Source organism: Corvus moneduloides, chromosome 5 (assembly GCF_009650955.1).
Source record: "Corvus moneduloides isolate bCorMon1 chromosome 5, bCorMon1.pri, whole genome shotgun sequence".
Taxonomy (NCBI): domain Eukaryota; kingdom Metazoa; phylum Chordata; class Aves; order Passeriformes; family Corvidae; genus Corvus; species Corvus moneduloides.
In genome coordinates, this window is record NC_045480.1 from 24,439,205 (window position 1) to 24,459,415 (window position 20,211).

The 20,211-nt window shown below is 40.3% G+C and overlaps 1 protein-coding gene across 2 annotated transcripts in view; it reads right to left on the reverse strand.

Annotated features, from left to right (window-relative positions):
• Window positions 1–1,208: 1,208 nt before the first annotated feature.
• The window catches only part of BEND4 (BEN domain containing 4), a 31,253-nt gene continuing 12,250 nt past the window's right edge, over window positions 1,209–20,211 (reverse strand). The window contains exons 3-5 of one of the 2 annotated variants that reach the window (XM_032108121.1): window positions 11,776–11,867; window positions 8,238–8,478; window positions 1,209–5,067 (exon numbers count right to left, since the gene is read on the reverse strand). In XM_032108121.1, coding sequence (XP_031964012.1) covers window positions 4,850–5,067; window positions 8,238–8,478; window positions 11,776–11,867 — 551 coding nt within the window. In that variant the 3' untranslated portion in view covers window positions 1,209–4,849. The remainder of the gene's footprint in view (window positions 5,068–8,237; window positions 8,479–11,775; window positions 11,868–20,211) is intronic. The other variant, XM_032108122.1, reaches the window with a different exon arrangement.

Below are 20,211 nucleotides of genomic sequence, written 5' to 3' on the forward strand. Positions count from 1 at the left end.
CATGAGGTTCAATGTCTGACTTGGACCTTAAAGTTCTCTTCAGGGACATCTTGTGCCTCAGGAGAGATGCAACTGCCAGCATGGGCCATGCTTCTGAGGGCACCAGCACTGTTGCACAGCAGGAGCACAGTTTAGTCATTGCCTTACCAGTATCTTTAACAGGTTATTAGGTGAAGATAAAATGCGACATTATTGAATTACACTTCCCATCTGTGGTACTTGTTCCACTGCAGTTACTTCCTAGGCCGGCTTCTTTCCCATCCCAGGTACCTCTTATACCCCTTCTCTCTGCTTGCCCAGCCCCAGGCACTACCTCTCATGCTTATCCCCTTCCATATGCTCTGCTGCTAGACCTTATCTCCGTTCTTGAGTTTCATAAACCCAATTGCTGCCTCTGGTTCCCTACTTATGTACTGTTCTTCCCTGCCAGCTTTCCCTGCTGGGTTCCTGCCTGTACTGCTCCTTCACCCTGTTTGGTTTACACACAGCCCATCCCTTTTCCATCCTGCCTCCAGATCTACCCTCACATTTCCAGCCATTGCCCAAAAGTCTGGGAAGACAAAGTTTTTGTAAGATAAGCTAATTATAATTTTTTGCAGATGGATTAATACAGGTTTTTTACCTCTGTTTCTCAGAGTTACCTGAAATTATTTTGGTGGGGCGTTAGTACACTGTTTTCACTAATTGTGATTTTCACCAAAAAAATGCAGTAGGCTGAAGCCCCTGACCTAGAAAATACTTGCCCAACCCCAGTTAATTTTACAGCATTACAGGCACCTGAAAGTGTTGTTTTATAATGGCACTACTTGGTAACCATTTCAAATGGCTGACATCAGCCTGTGGGCAGGCCCGTCTGGCTCCACAGCCCAGCAGCAGTGGCTTGCTGTGGTGAATGTTTGTAACCGTAATTCCCCTACAAGTGATCTGGAGCCAGGATTTTCTAAAGCATTTAAAGAGAACAGGAGACATTCAGCCATCACTGGGTTCTGAATTAAAATAGGATTTAAACGTCACTGCTTGAAAATCCAGGTTTTAAGATTGCAGATGGGTACTTCTTTTGAGCAGTCTCTCTCTTTAACCAGCACATAAATCTATGTGGTTGTATACTGAGGTGAAAATGATTTATATTATATTCATACTTGAATTCTTCATAATCTTTCACTGTGGTTTTCGGTGCTTCATACCAAACAAGCATTTAATGCAAAAGAAAATGTTCTAGCACTTTATATAAATCTAAAACTTTTAATATATATTTATAGTGAGACCCAGGTGTCATGGCTGTCACACTGACACAACATTGCCTCTAGAGAAAGAGAGAGACAGGTTAACCAGAGACTAACTTTTATTGTGCATTTTTATGCAACAGAACAAATGGAACTGGAGGTATGTAGTAATAAAATCAATATTCAAATTAGAATTAACACTTGAAATAGTAAACTGTAGGTAACAAATGTCTTTATAATTAAAAAATATTGACTGTTTAAAAAATTCTCTAAGATTTTATATTCTTTAAAAGAAATGTGTGTTGCCACATAGAAAACAATTCACACATCCTATAGAAATTGTCACAAAAACCTTACTAGTCTATATTACACTATGCACTTTTCTTTTGTACAATATCTGATAAAGGTCTATCCCTAACCTGTACTTACTCTACACAGTACAATCATCATTAGAAAGTATTCATAGAATTAACTACACCATAACAATAAAAATATCAGGATTAATGCTTTTTTTAAATCACAGTTTCTCCACAAATATTTGTCATAGAAAATATAGCGAAGGCATGTTGGCACAGATGGGCGTGCGGTGCTGCTACACGAAGTTTGAGAGAAGGCAGATACCTAAATGACAGTAAGATTAAAGCGTATGGAAGGATAAGACAAGAATCTCTATCCTCCTGGGACTTTCTGGAGTGACATGATAGATAGCACTTTCCTTCTGTTGCTGGGAAGAGATGTACTGGCTTATAAAGCACACTGCCTAAATATGGACATTTCCCTCTGCAAGGGCTTATGTGCTATCTATTATTTCAGGTCCCAAATCTAACATATTGCAGATATTTAGATGCTTCAATGTGTATGAATTTATAACACCTAATGAACAAATTAACTGGAATAAGATGATGTGCAAGGTTTGGGGTTTTTAAAATGAAATGTGTGGGTTAAGTGGTCATGATGGCAATTAAAAACAAAGACAGACAACTGACAAAAGTTTTTATACTCTGTTATTTTAAAACCAAACATGAACAAAAATATGAGCTGGTGTCTGTTAATGCCTGTCTGTGGCCATGATTCATGTCACTGGCTAGTGCACATAAGCAGTTGAGGACAACATTTTGTTCATAAAGAAAGGTCCAAACCTGCAAAGCCATTTCTACCGCCAAAGTGGCTTTCAGGATGAAATTATACTTTTGGTTATTTTGCACAATGAGAGTAGAGGATTGTGAGTGGTTCCAGGATGCTGGCTATGCTTTTTACACTAAAAATAAAGCTAAGCTTACTAGTTACTTCAGCAAATCTTTCAGTTAGTAAGTGAGAGGTCTGTCCAGTTCAGTAATTCTGTTCTGTGACTCTTAAAAAGTGTTTCTATCCTAAACATCATACAATTAAGCATCTGAAAGGAAACCATTACAATGTTTACAAAAATACAGCATGATACATATCGCTGTGGACAAATTTACAGTATAATGTTGACTCACACGTTCTGACATGTTTTACCAAATAGTTCTGGCATGTGTCACCACATTAAACATAGACCAGCAAGACTTACACCATCTGAGCAATGTAACATCTTCTATTATAGTTCTTTTAAAAAAAGTGTAAGTTCAACACCGAAAAGCTACTATAGGATATCTGTACTGTGACATTTCTATACACAGAGTTTCTCCTCCAGAGGCCACCATGTGCTGTGACCACTCCAAGAAAGTCACCTCCTGCCTGTAATGAGGGAATGCTGTTCTAAACCCCTTGGTCTAGTGAGGTCCTGTGTGACTAAACTGGTAGTTGACTTTTAGAAAACAAATTAGTTATTTTGGGGCCAGTGAGTGCCTTTCAACCCCCTTTCAAAAAATCACCAAAATTAAAGTGATCCGAGAGATACTGGACATTGGAGGACCTAAAGCATATGGGGGCTGAGCAAGGTCCTCTCTATGGCAGTGCACAGTGAGCCTGTGTCCCGAGATGGCCCATGGGCCAGGAGAGACCAGTCACAACCACAGGCAAAGAGGAGGCAGAGGGCAGGAAGGAGCTCCTGTGTGGGTGAGCTGAAATTTGAGAGACTTCCTCAGCCCTGCAGCCAGGCTGGCCCTTGAGGAGCGCTGCACCCCAGAGAGCCCTTCTTGGTCTCTGAGGAAGGGGCTGGGTGCCTCCTGCCTTGCCCTGTGCATGGGGAGAAGGTCGGGAAGGGGAGGAGAAGGGTAAAAGGAGCCATTAGTAGCTATGCTTGTGGCTTGCACAAGGCGGTGAGGAAAGCTGGGGAGTATGAGAGACGCGTTCAGGAGAGTCAACGCTGATGAGGTAGCACTAAGGATGGTCAAAAGTGAAGTGAGCTTGCTTTCCCAAAAACAGTTCCCTGTACCTGCCAGTGGGGAAATGTTGCCTCAGGAAGAGCTGGTTCAGGCTGTGGAGGATGCCAACACTGGCCTGAAATAACACAAAGGTAAGGAGATGGAAACACCCTGATGTGGAAAAGAAAGGGCATCATTTCTTTGGCATTGCGTATTTCTGGCATGGATCAATTTAGAGGGACAATGAACTCATAAACTTTTAAAATTAAACTTCTTTTGTAGATTGACTTTTGTTTTTAAAGCTAATATCTGCTTCCAATGTTGTGCACCATTGTGAGTTCTGCTGCAACAGCTCTTTTCTTATAGCTCTCAGTCTGGATCCTATGTCCACTTACTACAGAACACTAAACCAGGTTCTTCTTGCCCAACCCCTCCCTGAAAGCAAAACTGAGCAAAACCAGCACATTGCCTCACCTCTTTGAAGGAATAGATATAGAACACAAATGAAAGTGAAAACAAGAAAAGGCAATTTAAAGCCTCTAAAGCTACATAATATGGCTGCAGAATAGGAACAGACAAAGGAAAATCTGTCTTCTGAAATGGCAATTTGTTTTTAGCAATCTTGTTTTAATGAAAACTGTCATGATCAACTCTAATCCTCTGGAAATCTAGATAAATATACTGTCTGTCTGATATACAATGCAATTTTTATCTCTTAGAGGTGCCTGTTATTGTTCTGGGTCTTTGAAGGATTCTGCTGTTGACGAGTGCTTCTGTTTTACTCGGGAAGCTTAATTTCCTGACAGAGTTGGCTAAGAAAGTCCCTGGATTTTCTATCTTGTGTGGTATTTTAAGGTAGCATTTATAATTACGTTCTCTTCTGTTAGCAAATGGGAAACCACTCCTTTTTTGTTGTAAGTGTGCAGACTTATACTTAAATCTTCTTGTCAGGGAAAGCAAATAGCACCCAGCTCTTCTGAGTCCAGGCCTAGGATTGTTATCAATAAGCTGAAGAGATAGTAGCTGTTGTTTCTTTCGACATTTTTAGAGTTTTTAAATAACCTTTCCTCTATAGCTGGATGAAATGAACTGCACGTTCCCTTTGAGTGTGCTATGAGGGATTTGGAAATAATAGGCACTGAGAAGTCCCATAAAGCAGGTCTTGAAATTGATTTCTTTCTGTTAACTGGGATATGGTAGGATGGAGAAGCTGAAATGTATGCAATACATGTTCAAACATGCTTTGGACTCCTAAATGACAGCAGGGTTAAGTGTGTTTAACAAACAGTCTCTCCTAAATTAAGTGGTTGCTACTGTCGTATGATGTGGTTCTCACTGCCATCAATCTCCAGATCCATCTTGCATACCTCTATTGAAGACTTCATCCTGTGATCCGGGGTGGTCAGTCCCTTCATAATATGAGGTGCCATTGTGAAGGAAAGTCCCCACGGCACGGCCCTGGCGCGCGTGTCCCACCGCGTCACTGAACACCTTGTTTATTTGCTCTTCAGATGGCATCCACCAGTCGGGGTTGGAGGTACAGTGCATCCTAATGAACTCTGCAGGAAAACATGCAAGGATAAAAAGCAACTTGTCTTTGCAGCACCTGGTATTGCCCAGGCATCAAAAGCTCATGGGAAATAAGAAAGGAGGTATTGCTGCTCTACTTAAGCAGAAGTAAAGTCTTTATGGGGGATGCCATGATAATGCCACTTGGACATATTTTATTTCTGCACAAGTGTGTTTCTCCACATGCAGTGTATGTTGTTACACCTGATCTACCTCAGTGACTCATGGGACCTGGATATAAAATCCCTTCTTGTGGAAATACAAAAAACTAATTTGAAGTGAAGGCTGTGATTTAGCATGTGCAATATGGAAGCTAACACGAGCCAGGAGGTATTTAATTTGAAACCTGTTGGTGTCTATACCTCAAGGTGATTGCTGTTGGATCTTTCTGACCTCCCTCTGCTGGCTTCTTCAGCATCTGCAACCTGCAGGAGCCCCCAGCCCGCTGGAAAATGTCACTGCCATTATTTCAGTTTGGTGCTCCTTTCTGTTTGGGATATCTTTCCTTTCTAAGTTCTGCTATTTTCATCTCCCTGTATTTTACACCTATTTTTTCAGAGACTAATTTGGCCTTAAAAATAGCTAAATGAGATTTGGGGAGCCTTGCAATAGTTTTCAATGCAAGAGAAAATGAATTGTACTGCATGTATTTTAGCTATTTAAATAGCTGCTGCTTCCACATACAGCTATTTGTATGTGATGTTTACATTTTTTATAATTTATTTTTCAGATTCTTTGACATGCTATATGTTAGACTTGCAGAAAGTGCCTTGCCAGTTCTGGAGTTGTAACTGCTAGACATAGCTCAAATAGGTGTATTTGGACTTTGAAATATCCAAATATGATTTTTAAATGTGAGGGCACCTTATTAGGGATATTGGATACACTGCACCTCATATGGAAACTGAGCTGCTTATTTATTCTGTAACATTAGTTATTCCCTCATGCAGTACTGTGCATCCCAGGATATTTTTAAATTCTATTTTCTACTGTTGACAAGCACAGTAAGTGGTGTAAGGTAACTTCATTAATGTCACCACATCTCCAGACAGGGAATGCTGTGCTTTTACATGAGTTCCCGTGCCTGCAAGGTATCTCATCTGTTGGACAATTAGGATGTGATTTTTGCATAGCTCCTCCAGCAGTGTGTTTACAAAAGTGATAGCGATCTCTGTTTTAAATTCATTTCCCTGGAAATCCACACAGGCAACAGTAATTCCTACCTAGTTATGTTCACATGTGCCCCCACAGACTCATCTTTTTCTCAGAGAAATGGTTACCATGTAAAGGAGTAGCGCTATAATTTAAGCATGCCAGGATGTTTTAAAACTGGTTCCAGACACCAGTCAGTTGTAGGAATATATTAAAAATGTTTATATATATTTAAACTACTCTGAGTGCAGAAAGAGAACCAATTTGAACTCCCTGCTATGGTGGAAAGGCATAATTAGCTGGGTTGAGAATTAGTCAGACACTTGTTACCTTGGCTTGTAAATGAGTAGGAGCTAGTGGCCAACTCTCAGCACTGGAGAAAGTTGTCATGTTCCCACCCACACACGAAAACCCAAAGGGAGAGCTGTCTACTCTGCTTTCTTAGCTGGTCATTAAATACTGCATGTTTTGGCTTCCTCTTTAAGCTTCTGAAAATTAAAGAAACTATCCTTTCTCTTTCTTCCAAGGAGTGCTCCCCATGTTCTGTGTGTCCAGGACCTCAGAAAAGAGAGTGGCTACAAGCAAAATTCCATGTACAGATGAATTTACTATTAGTCTTAGGAGACAGGTGAGAGAAAGGGGAAGAAAAGGGTATCAACACTCTGCTTGTGCATAAATTATTAGGTGATACTTAAAGTGACTTAGTAAATGCTAAAGCACTTGTATCCAGCCTTCATTTTCCAGGAGGACTTCTGGGCCCCTGAATCTCTCTCTAGACCTCTGCAGCATGGTGTGCAATGGACTTGCCCTTCAATTAATCTCTGAGTGAGTTCTGGTACAGTATCATACAGCAGGTTAAAGGATTCATTTGTAGTACAAAAAGAGTTTGTTTGCCTAATTTGTCTGTAAAATCTGAGTTCATTACCTGGTTACATCAACGTACCCTAACCACAAGTTTTATTTACTTAGCCTTATTGGATTCTTCTACCCTAAATGGGAAGAGGCCCCATCTGATGTATATAACCACTTTGGACTCCAGTTGAATGAGTGAAGATATTTTTATCACTGACTGACCACAATATAGCTTTTACATTACATTGATTAGCAAAACATTATTGAGGTTAGTTCAACCAAAATTTCATGTATGCGGTCACAAAATACTATAAAGTTAACTATGAGTTAATTAAAGGAATAATAAGCTTATGCAGCCATACAATGCAGATGTTGATACTAAAAACATATTTTTACTTTGGCTTTAAAAAGTCCTGTTTTGTATGCTTTATTATAAAGCTTGGTACCAGCCTTTTCAAACAATTTTAGGAAACCAAAGTACACAACATTCTTTTCAATCTGTACCCTTTCTGTGCAATATCCTCACTCTCTGACATTGTGAAATGCTTGCAAAACTCCCCTCCCTTTTCAGGCTAAACATGGGGGAAAGTTGTTCCCTAACATTTTCAGGCAATGTTGCATCAGTATGCCAAAAAAGAAGTTAAATTCTTGGCAACACGCTTGTGTACTTTGTAGGCAGTTAACCTGCAGATGTTCTTGACCCTAGAAGAGGTTTTCAAAACCTACTCTGAAACTCAGCTTCTAACTCCAGTGATGCATCATACCCTTACTAGACATTAGACTGTAACTATTCCTTTGGTTAGTTTTGCTGTGTATCAGTGTAAACAAATGACCTGAGTTTATTATAAAAGCGTGTAATCAGGACTGTCTGGTTTTGCTAAAGTGTATTAGTGTCATGTGCCCTTGCAGTTGTCTCCTCTCTTAAATAAGCAGCCTTGTTTTTTCCCATCAAAAATACCCAAAACACATATATTATACATACATACATACTTGTATGTATGTATGAAAAGGAAGTGGAGGGTTTCTGGGTGCTTGTCACCTGCCTGTGAAACCCCTTCTAGTTCTGCAACTGTCAGCCAAATGCTTCTACTGAGCCAGAGCCAATGTGGTGAAATGAGATCACATATGGTGGACACTGAGCGAAAAGATGCAGTACCTCTGAGACATGTTACTTTAACTGGATCCAGAGGACGTCTTTCAGGACCTGTCTCTCCTGACTGCACTGACCTTTTCCTTTTTCCAAGGCCGCATGAGTACTTAAGCTCATCGGTTGTGAAAACAAATCTGATGAGATAGCGAAGGAGCCGTCGTCCATCTTTCTTGGAAGAATTTACAGCCTCATCCCACTGTTTACTAGTGATGTAGACAGGGTAGTTGTTCAGCAACTGCTTACTCCCCTGAAAAAGTGAAATATTTCTGTTGCTTATTTTAAAAGGCAAATAAGTGAAGATGTCAGTTGCAATAAAAGATACATTTTTTTAACTATCTGCGATACTGACAGTGAAACACAACCTGAAGTGAACACGTAATTGCTCTTACAGAGAATGAGTACTTCTAAAATTATATTTCCATTTTCTAGAAATCAAATTGGGTGAGGTATGATGAATACATTTTGAGAGGTGTAGCTATTGATAATTTCCACTATCACAAGCAGGTTAAAAAGAGTTAAGAATCAGCAACTGGGCATACTATTTAAGTGCAATGTTTCTTCTTAATACGTTAAAATGCATAAAAAGGGTCTTTGAAGAGTGTGATCAAATGGATCGCTTCATCGCTGCTGATAGTTTCCTTCAGAGGTGACTCTTTTGGTCTATTTTTATAATAAATTTATTACTTCTGTAGAACACACCTGAAACTTGACAGCAATTCTGTTACTGTGAAAAATGTAAAGAAAATAAATAAAGGAACTATGAAAACTAAAAGCTTCATTATTATTAATGAATGCTGTATTAACTCAAATTATAGCTTTACAGAAATGCCACTGTGTCAGCTGGAAAGAAATTTTGCTTTTAACCTTCACAATTTGTGTGTTTCAATATTCCAACATTAAATGAATGCTGTGGGACTAATTATGGGGATTCCCATAATCCACACACATTTATAAGCTCTCTTAAGTCAATTGTACCCAAATTGTATTTAATTCTTGTTGCCCATAAAATGCTAGAGTTCAGGATTACCCAATTAATGTAAGATGGTACTGTTAATATACTTGAAATAATTGAAGTACAGAATAAAAACCCAAACCACACCCTCCTAGAGACTCATTCACTTTTACAGCTGCACCTCTTTATCGAAACACATAAATCTGGAAGCCCAAGTAGTAAACTCTTTGCGTAGCCCCCAGGTTCGCCAGGAGCTTGCAGTGAGCTGCAGAAACACAGGTCTGACGCTCAGCGAGGCAGCCACATGCTGCACTAGTGGGCAACTGCTGCAAAGTCCTCACTTCCAGCCCTTTGATAGCTGAAAACTTTTAAGGACTACCCTTGCCTTCTTTCATATATCTATTATAGCATCCTGGGAGACAGCTTGAGAGCATCTTTGAAGTTTTTCCTCAGGTATTTGCTTTTAACTTTTTGCAAACTTGATAAATATATGGAAGATTGAATTTAGTGAAGACCATGCTGAGATTATCATTAGATAATCTGTATGATCTAGAGTACCACCATCTCCCAGTGGGGTTAGCATCACTGGGAGCTCAGCCTGTGTGACTGTCTGCTACTTGTTTGCCTTGCTGCAAGCTGCTGGCAAAGACAGCTATGGACAAACCCAAAACTCTGCAAAGGAAGCCAAAATGTAAGGGAAGAGATGGGCTTTGTCTGTCTGAAGGGCCACTCTCCCCCAAACATCTCAACGCTTCACTCACTCCCTTGCAGCTGTAAATTCAAGCATGTAACCCCTAAGAGAAAGACCCTTTACCTAGAGTCTAGCCCTGTTATAATTCTCTTTGCCCTTTGTTATCTCCTCACATCACTGCAAACAGGTCATGGTCAATTCCTCCCCCTCCATTCATGATACAGGCAGCTGATTTTTTGCCCAGTACATGAACCCCTGGGAAGCCAGTAATAAGTCTGAAGAGCTCTGCCAAGAAGAACATTACAATCCATCCAGTCCAGCTCCTTGTCCTCTTCCAACAGGGTGCAGGGGCTGAGGAAGGAAGAAGAGCAGAGGGGCAGCATGGAAAGCTCTTTGGAGGTAATATACCCTTATGCTGAAGTAACTGTGATCACTCTGTCCCAGGGGGAGCTGACATGAGTACTTCCTTGGCTTGTTCCACTAGATCAGTACAAAGGACCTTGTGATCCTCATGTTGGTACTTAATTTTTTTCAGCAGCTAGCTTCACATCCCTTTTACATAAAGTCAATTATTTTCCTACCTTAGATTTCTGAGACCTATTTTTTCCCTATTAAAAAAACCTTTTAGTGAAGCAAGGACCATTCTTACTGATACCACTGTAAAGTATAAACTGCAGGTAATTGTAGGCACTGCCTTGTTTTTAAGCCCTACCAAGCCTGGCTTATGCAATGCAAGCCCATAATGGCACAGGGTAAGGCTCCAGGCTCACTCGTGTGCCTTAAGGACAGATGCTCATGCGTGGCTTTGCTAAGCAGCAAGCTATCCTAGAAGCTATTCTGTGTTTATATATATAGCAGTGATTAAAATGTGGAGCAGAAAGGCATAACATCTAGATTTCATGAGAGCTCACGTTGCTATTAACTGAGGAGAGGGTAATGAATTTTGCGTAACTTTCTCAGCCTCAATTTTATAACACTTCTCTCTTGTTTCCCCTGAAACTCGGGATATTTTTCCTCATTCTTCTCCAAGGCATGATATAGTGCTATGCTATTCTATTAAACAGTTACTGGATTCCTGGTACAGACACACTTTCACTGCTTCCTTGGAAAGTAAAGCACTTCTGGGCAAAACATTCTCAGTAAATATATGATGTGGTTTGGTGTGTCCAGCAGACATTAAACTACAACAAATATAAAAACTCCCAGAAATTAAATAAGCAGACTCTGAAGGAAGAACCAAAATACAAATGTATCTCTGCTTGTATTTGTACATGACTAAGTTTATGAATAAAAGATTAATATCTGTGTGCTTAATTGAATAAAAAATTCTGTCACACTATGACAAGCTATTCCTTGTGGGACATTACAGAACAGCCTCAGTTTTTATAGTATTTGAAAATTTTAGTTAAGCAAAAGAGCATTAAAAAAAGGAAAATGAATCATTGGAATATACTTGAATGATAACAGCTAGTGATAAATATAAATACGTATATATTAATTTGCACAGGATAAAACTGAATGGAGGAGCAAAGTGATACACACCCTGAACTGCTGCATGCCACGTGCAGCCACTCTCAGTCACCCAGCCACAGCTGTCACGAGGCTAGCCCTAGCCTAAATTCTACCCACAAATACGGTGTTTCTGAGGAAAGAGGAGAGAAAAACTACCCAAGCAAGGCAAGCACACCTGGTGCTGACGGAGGGGGAGTTACGTGCTGCTCAGTGAAGTCATTCTAGATTATACTAATGATCAGTTTCCTCCATTTGGGGGATTACTGTACTTAAGAATGACAGTTTTTAACCTATTTTTTACTACTAAGTGCCTACTGATTTATTTGCCTGCATGTGTTTAATGAATTATCAAGCACAAAGAGAGGTAGCTTGTTTTCACTGTACACTACCTCGGTCGGATGGTCTGTTGGCTGCGGTACCATCAGCTGGTTGTGATGCTGAAGTACGGTCTTCAGATAATCTAAAACGGTCTGGCAGGGCACTGCATGAAACAAGTTGCAATTACTGTATATTAGCTATAAAGCACAAAATAGAACAACAATATTAAATCAAGCAGTGTTCTTTAGTATCTATTTTCTGTGCCTGTGAAATTTATTTCAAATAGGAAATACTTCTCATTTTGATTTGTGCAGACAATTTAATAAACGCACAACAAATGTTGTATTTCCTATACTGAGATCTCTGAAATTACTTTTATTTTCTGCCCACTAGTTTTCAAAGGGTTTTTTTTCCAAGTTTGAAATTATAATTACTACAAATACAAATTAGGTCAGCAGTAATGATAATAAGAAAAAAATCTGTAAGTACTGTAAAAATCCAAAATCACACAAAGGAGAAAACATTTCTTGGACCTAAATAATGCATTGATTGACATGTAAATATGCTCAAATGTTTTTCAAACTACAGTCTGATTAAATATACTAAAGAGATTCAATGACTCGTATACTTTAATTTCTATTCCTTTCCTCCTCCCAAATTTGTTATAAAACTAGGTGTTAGGCAAATAGCTTTACTTCTCTTTTCTCTCATCTTCCCCCCTTTCCATTCCCATCACTCTCATCCATTTCACTAGTGGTACCAACATCCTATTCCCTTCTGTTGAGGTGATAGGTTAATTAGGGATGATTCAATTACGGGTCTCTCTTAAGCAGATGCTGCCACATCCCTGATTAACTCTGGAGTATTTTTGAAATACAGCTCTTTTCTCCTGAGCCTGAAACACCATAGGAGAATTAAACAGATATTAATCCAGCATTACAACTGACTGGTGCAAGACTAAATAAGCATAGTTTTTAAGGTACTTTATGACTCTCACATTTTGTATGGGTTGTTTTTGCAAAGTATTCAGATTTAATCATAGCTTCAGCTCAAAACCCAGAAGAAATATTTGTGTTCCTCTTTTTTTATTACTATTTCTTGGCATTTTATTATTTCTTTACACCTGAAAAAATGTGGTGTTTTGGGCTTTATCTTAAGTTGACAATCTGAAAGCAAGCACTGAAATAGCTGAGGATGTCTCAAGGTAGGATTTACAGATATTTTGCCCTCTTTGCCTGGCATTCACACCACACAGCAACCACACCCCTGTCTAGGCAGCCAGGGTGCAGAACAACATTACTCTGTGCAAAACAGATCCTTTACTGAGTGATAAGTGGAGTTACATCCAGCAGTCTGCCTACAGAAGACATGCCAAGTGCCTGGTTTGATGAATAAACTCCTGTGTTATTGCACCCCACATTGACTTCTCTGTAAAGACAACCTGTGTATTTACTCCTGCTTCTGGTTTGTCACACAGTAAGTAATTTCACTGCAGGCTATCCAAGGATGTGCTTACCTATGTTCTTCCAAAGGGATGGGGCTCAAAGGAGAAGACAACAAGAAATTACTTAACCTGTTGTGTCCCCAGCAGATGAAGTATAGATCTACTTTAAACGTATGCTGCTGATAAAATGCCTTCTCAATACCAGTGAGAAACATGAAAGTACTAAAAGCTGGCCGAAGCTTACAAAAACTTCTATCTTCATAAAAGCAGTTTTGAGCACAAAATTGTATGATTTTGTTATCATTGTAGTGACTGGAGGATGCTGAGCACCTTTGACTTTAAAGCCATGACAGAGCATAGTTTGCTATTGGTACAAATAACCTCGGCCTTTCAAACACCAGGTGCTATTTGCAAATCCAGACTTCTTGGGCTGCCATATTACCCGAAGCCTGGAAAAAACCACAAAGAGGGCAGCATGAGGTGCAGAGTCAAAGCTTTGGTTTTGCTGCTGTCCTAGCTGTTTTGCTGGAGTCCTAGCTGTGAAGATGGATAATCATTTAAGTCTGCTAGCTTATTTATTTTGTTTGTCTTTGATGTGGCCTCTATAGGGTTAACAAGATCATAGCTCCAAGGGCTGATACTCTGCATGTTTATGCAGGTATCCACTATCACAGACATCACCAACAGGGATTTGTGCTTACTGTAAGCAGTAGGAGAGACACCAACATCGAAATAACACTTGTTATGATTTAGTAGAAAGCCTATGGAGAGGCAGTAATTTTCCTGCCCATTAGGGAAGAAGTTTCCACAGCCTTTACTTTCTGAAAGTGCTGGCATCTCAGAACGGACACTGGAGGTGGCAAAGTAACCTGGCCTGCAATGAATGAAAGAGCAAGGTCTTTGCAGGAGCTAAAGGACGAAGAGGAGAAGGACCTACAGGCGACCTGGTGTGCCAAGGAAGGCTGGTCTGGCTAAGATGTTAAGCAGGACACATGTAGGAGGTGGCAGGTATTTGCTGTTATCGATCCAAGTTTAAGTCTTTGTTGTTGTTCTAGGTGTCTGTATGTTGTAACAAGTGCTTATTCAGCACAGCTTGTCACAGCTTTCTCTGCAGAGTATCCTAATTTCTAATAAATAGCTGAACAGTGAGTGTGGTGGTCACCAACTGTGCCAATGACAAAAACCAGGCTATGATCTCTCAGCCTGAGCTGCCACACAGCACAGCGACTCCCTGGACTAAATCCTCCTTGCAACAGACAGCATCGATGGGTAAAACAGAAGCACTCAAGTCATCATCTTCCAGTGATGCAGTTTCTACCCACAAGAACATAAACCTTATTTCAAGTCTGCATTTTGTTTTCCTTCAAACCGGGTTTTACAAAATTTTTGGAAAAAAAAAGGAAAATGCCTGTTACTTGATACATACCTCGTGGTAAAGTAATTTCTCCCTTTGCTTTTAGCGGAGCTCAGCACCTCTGGAAGATCAGTGCTGAGCTTAGCAGAGTCCCTACACCTACTTACATGTCTGTACAGCTGAAGGCTGTGGCTCTTTTGGCCATGCTGTACATCACTACTCAGGCAGAAAGTCACCGTGTCTTCCAAAAGCCTTTTCAGTGTACATTTCCAGGGGCTGAAACCAAGCAGAGCGATGTTCTCTGTGCCTCAACACACGTGATCGGCCAGGTCTGTCACCTCTCATCTTCCTCACTCACTGACTGTATGCTTTCCCTCAAGGATTAAAGTATTAAAAGCATGGGCTGTGAACAGTTTCACAAAAAAAATCCCTCCAGAAATTTAACTGCATAATGGCAATTTCCCGAATACAGATATATTTGTACTTTAAAATCATGTTTTGTGATACAATGTTATGTAACATCCTGAATATCTGTAATATCCTCATCAACCAAACTTTTCATCTCATCAAAACCATAATTTGGCAAGATGTTGCCTGGTACTAATGCCATTATTCTGTTTTAGTACTCTATTAATTTAAGCTGGCATTAGCTGTGCAATTAGTTTGTCTGGGCTCAATATCAGACCAACAAACCCACCATCATCCAGGATATCTCATGTCCTTTAAAAAAACCCCCTCAGATAATATTTGCATCTTTCAGCCTTCTGAAGCATCCAAAATATTACAAAACATAAAGAAAAATTATGGTCAGACCTGTCTTTTTCATGTTTGGTTTAGCTCCTGAAGTGAGTTGTCCAAACCTCATGATTCCGAAAACAAGCTGCTTTGGTAGCAGCTGCCTAGTGCCTTTGGTAATAAGTTGATGTGCACTTAGGGTTGAAAAGCTGGTGTTCCCAAGCAGCTACTGCTCTTCAGCTGTCCCAGCATTGGGAGGGAGTTGGGACAGGCAGCTGAGGCTGCAGTCCCACATGAAGCTGGTGGTGAACATGTGGTAACACCCAGAGTTACAATGGAAATGGAAAATATTTCTACCTGCTTACCATCATCATTACATTGGTGTGACCGCATCACGTTACCCTTCACAAGTACCAGAACAGAAATACTCAATGAACAGTTCCATATTATTGATAAAATCTATTTCCATCTGATAATGGTCCAACACTGTTATTAGGATGTCGTATTTTTCCTTTATTTTGCCAGGGAAAGAAAGCCTTCTCTAGACAACGCTCCAGATTTAATTTTAATTATTAATTTGTTACTGATCCAAACTTCTGCTTTTTATGCATCACCATTAACTTCCCCTCTAATCTTTGTTATGTTTCTAACTGTTCCTTTCCCTCTAAGCTGGTTGGTTTTGTAACCAACATTAAACTTTTCCTCCTAGATAGTCTTTTGGGGCCCTCAGTAACAGGCTTTTAATGTTTCCCAGTTATCACCCACTCTATTTTTTTTTTCTTTTTAAACATTTGTCTCTAATAATTGTTTCCAAATTTTTATGAAGTGCCAAGAACATCTCTATTATTGGTTTGAGCTGGGTTTTTGCTCATTATAAATGTTAGTGGGACACAGTCACTTGCATTGGTATCTGTCAAAATGAGAACTCTCATCTATCCTCCCAAAAATGCGGCCTCCAGTGTAAAACATTCCAGGGCTGTTTATATTGCCAAAGCACAGCACTGTGAAGAGATGCTTGGGCTTGCTGTAAATAAGGCACATCTCCAAGGTAAATAAAGTGTATCTCCAACTTCTCCTGCAGCATCAGACAGTCCCAGTGAGAAGGGATGGCTCAACCCCAGCTTGGCTGCATGTCTCTGAGCAGTGGCCTCAGCCCCATAAACAGACAGTAAGAAATCTGGTTATTCTCTTCATTAATAAGATTTTGTGCTCTGTAGCTGACACTGGCTAGTATTCCTCCTGGTGTTTTGCAGAAGATGAATCCCTTAGCACTCAAGACCGTTTACCTCTGACTCACCAGTGAGGAGGAGAACTGGGAAGGGTGTACATCTACATCCACCCCGCTCAGGCCAGCAGCTGTTAGCTAAGACTGGCTCAGCACTGCAATGTGTCCTCCTTCACTTGACCTTGAGCGACGCTTCTCTCCGAGTTCATTGCCGGGCATTTCTAAATTGATGCTCGACTGTCAAAAAGATGTAACAAATGATAGGGAATGTGCTGACGAACCACAAGGCTGTCTGAATTTCTTATAACATTAATGGAGATGCCTTTGCTGCCTGAGATTTGGAAAAGTGTGCACAGTTTGGATTATTTTAGCTCATACAGTAATTTATTTCAATAGTCATCTGAAAGCCAGTGAAAGCTGCATGGATGGTCCACGAAGGCAAATTGTTTGGGGTGTGATGAGCTGGAAAAACAGCAAGGGGCAAGAAGAGGTGGAGGTTAGGATCTGTGGAGGAACTGATCTCAGTGCTCAAGAGCCTAAAAATTTGGATGTCTGTGACTGGATGGTAAAATAAAACCAGCACCCATTTGTAGTGACAGCATACAGCAGAAATCAAAAGAATCGACATAATATGTAGGAGGGTGTTAAAGATTTCCTAAACTGACCTACATGCCAACTGAAAACAGGGAAGGGAGAAAAATTGTAGGAAATATCCTATTACTTTTAAAATCCCTCTCAGCTGTGTTTTTCCAGGCAAATTTCTATGAATCTACCTCTGAAAAGCCACTGTACTTTTAATTTTCTTTTGCAATAGATTTCTTCCAGAAAAACAATGTTCCTCTCCCATATGCCCCTGGGATGTACACCTCTGCATAAACAACAGATTAAAAGAGATAAAACAAGGCAGCTGTGTATCTCATTTAAATGATGCTGCCGCATGCTCCTGTGGCTTTTATTTTTGTCTGTGCTCTCTCATGTTCCTTCTACTCATTAGAAGGAGCCCCCTCTTGCGATCCCTTTCAGCAGTGAAGTCTTCCCTTTGGAAGAGACATCCTCTATAAACCCCTCTACTACACATTTCTACTGCTGGTAACTAACAGAGAAACCAAGAAGTCCCCTGTGAGAAGGGACAGGTTTGTGCCACCAAAACCCAAATGTTTACTTGCAAAGGGCAAACCAAAGTTGAGACGAGGGAGTTCATCCTTGACAGGCTGGACTGCAGCTCCCCACAAAATTCCCACCAGCTCCTGTTCCTCAAGTAGGCCAAGAAAACTGATCTCCCAAATTCTTGTGGGTTTGTATCCAGAAACATGGAGAAAATAGATAAAGCAAGCCTGGTCTGCTGCAGTTACATGTCTCAGTAAGTTTTTGTACTCAGGTTAGTTTAGCAAAGTAAGCTGTCACCCCCAGCAGCAAGCAAAGCCGTGCTACAAATTCAAAGGGGTTCTTGTGCCAAACACTGGGTAACCGTGCTCGAGGCTCTCTGTTCTCACACTAACTTCACACTTTGAAGCTGAACAGCCCAACGAGGCCACAGATCAGACCAAAACATCCAGAACATCAAGGGAAACCAAAGAAGCAGTTAAATGTGAACATCAAGAAAAAGGACAAAAAAAAAAGGACATGAAAAAGTGTTCATCATAATCCTTGATGGCTGCTTTATCTATGCTGTGGCTGTGGTAGGCTCTTTGGAAACATGAGGCTCTGAAAGTATAAAGGCGACAGGAGTTGGAGGGAAAAGTAATATATTTTATTAGATCATCCAATAGTCAGGAAGAAGAGTCAAGCCTTGGGCACACAAAACCTCCTGGAAAGCTTGTCTAACTTTTTCAATTATGTTGCTATTAACTCTACCTGCAAATCCCAGTTTGCTTTGGCTGCATCCAGCCACTGCGAGTGCAGTCTCCATAGGTGACCAGGCCTCAACATTTGAGGGGGTTTTCCTTCCCCATCCCTCCGCTATTTGCTGGAGTACTTTTTGCTGCTCAGCTAACAAAGTAAGAATGATCATTGTATTTATCACACACTGCTTCATCTTAATTACTAATTTATACCTTTTCATTACTTTCAGACTGATTTATCCAAAACCACGCAGCAAAGCTGGGAGCACTAGGAGACAAACCCTAACTCATGATTATAGACCACTGCCTTAACCACCTGGAAACATTTTCTCCCTTTCAGGTAAGAAAGTGTGAGAAAATCATGCTGATAATAGTGAAGAACTGTTTAATACCCTCATATACTACATGGTTAAAACCCAGGTCTTACATGCAGCTCCACAAATATGTCTTTAAATTCACTACTGGGAATGTATCACAGCCACAGTAATTTCTGTATGGAGGAAAGGGACTAGGAGACACTTTGCTCCTCATGTGGATGGATTACTTTGCTTTGTTCTTGATAATCTCAAAACCTTAAAGAGCCAATGATGTTTGCCAAACTCCTTCCAAAAATTGCTTTAACTTTAATTATTTTTCAAAAGAAGACAAGATAACACACTGAATGAAAATCTTTCTCTTCCGTTCAGTTGAATTGAAAACTGAAAATGTTTGATTAATGTTTTTCCCTAAAAAAAAAAAAAACAACGTGTTGGGGAAACTGGACAAGTTGAAAGAAGTTAAAGTGCTCCAAATCCCAAGCGCTGAAATACTAATTTTTCTTCATTTATTCTACAGCTGGAACAATTAAGATTTCACACAAATCTAAGTATTGTTTCAGTCAAATCAAACGGGTACTTTTTGAGAAAAAGAGATTCACCCATTCAGCAACCAAAATATATGCAATATTTTACCCATGTAATCATTTCTCTCCAGTGGTGATCTGCCAAAGAGTGATGCTAGGCTACAGACAAAAAGATCCTACAGAACTGAAGGACTTCTACAGCAACAGGGCAGAGTCCTGAAAACTGAAAAATCTTATTTTCTGTGTCCAAAAGCTACAGGAGGGTATGTCTTCTGTAATATTTGTTAAAACAGAAAAAAGTGTCATTGCCTTTACATCTGCTGAGAAAACACTCTTTTTCTCGGTAGTCTCTTTGTCAGCCTTGCTTTGCAAAGCTGGAGGCAGGGATGTATAGCAGCAACTATTTTTAGATCGCAAACTCTCATGGATTTTAAAAGGGCTTTTGCATATGGAAACTAAAAAAAAAAAATGCAAAGTATTTCAGGAGAAGGATAAAATGATTCATATTATACAGCAGAAGGGAAGGGTTGGTGCTTTTATATTCTGCTGGTAGAGTTGCTAGTGGGAGTCTCAGCAACTGTGGGGAAGGCATGGTGCACACTGCCACCACCCCACAGGGTACCCTGCCAGTCTCATCCAGCAGCTCTGGACAAGCTCCCCCAAGGATGAGAAGAAAAACCACTATGTAAAAAAATTCCTGCTCTTTCAGTGGCTTGATGGAGACAGTATGGCAGCATTCACACTCATATAGCCACCGCCTCAGTTGCCTCTCTGCCGCACTCATTGCCTTCCCTGGCCCATCAGATGCCCTGCATGAGGTGGATGAATGCTCAGGGAAGAAAGTTTGTGCTCTTAGATTACTTTGATGTGATAGATGGTGGCAGACAACACTGAAACACCGTAGAGGGCTTTCTGTCTCCCTCCTGAGGCATGCAACATCTTGATGGGCAAAAAAAAAAGGCTCAGAGGACAAGTGCCAGTTTCCATACAGAGCTGGGCATTTCAAGTCACAGAAAAATTACTGCCAGCTTTTTTGGTAGTAGAAGCTCACAGGAGCAAAATGAACA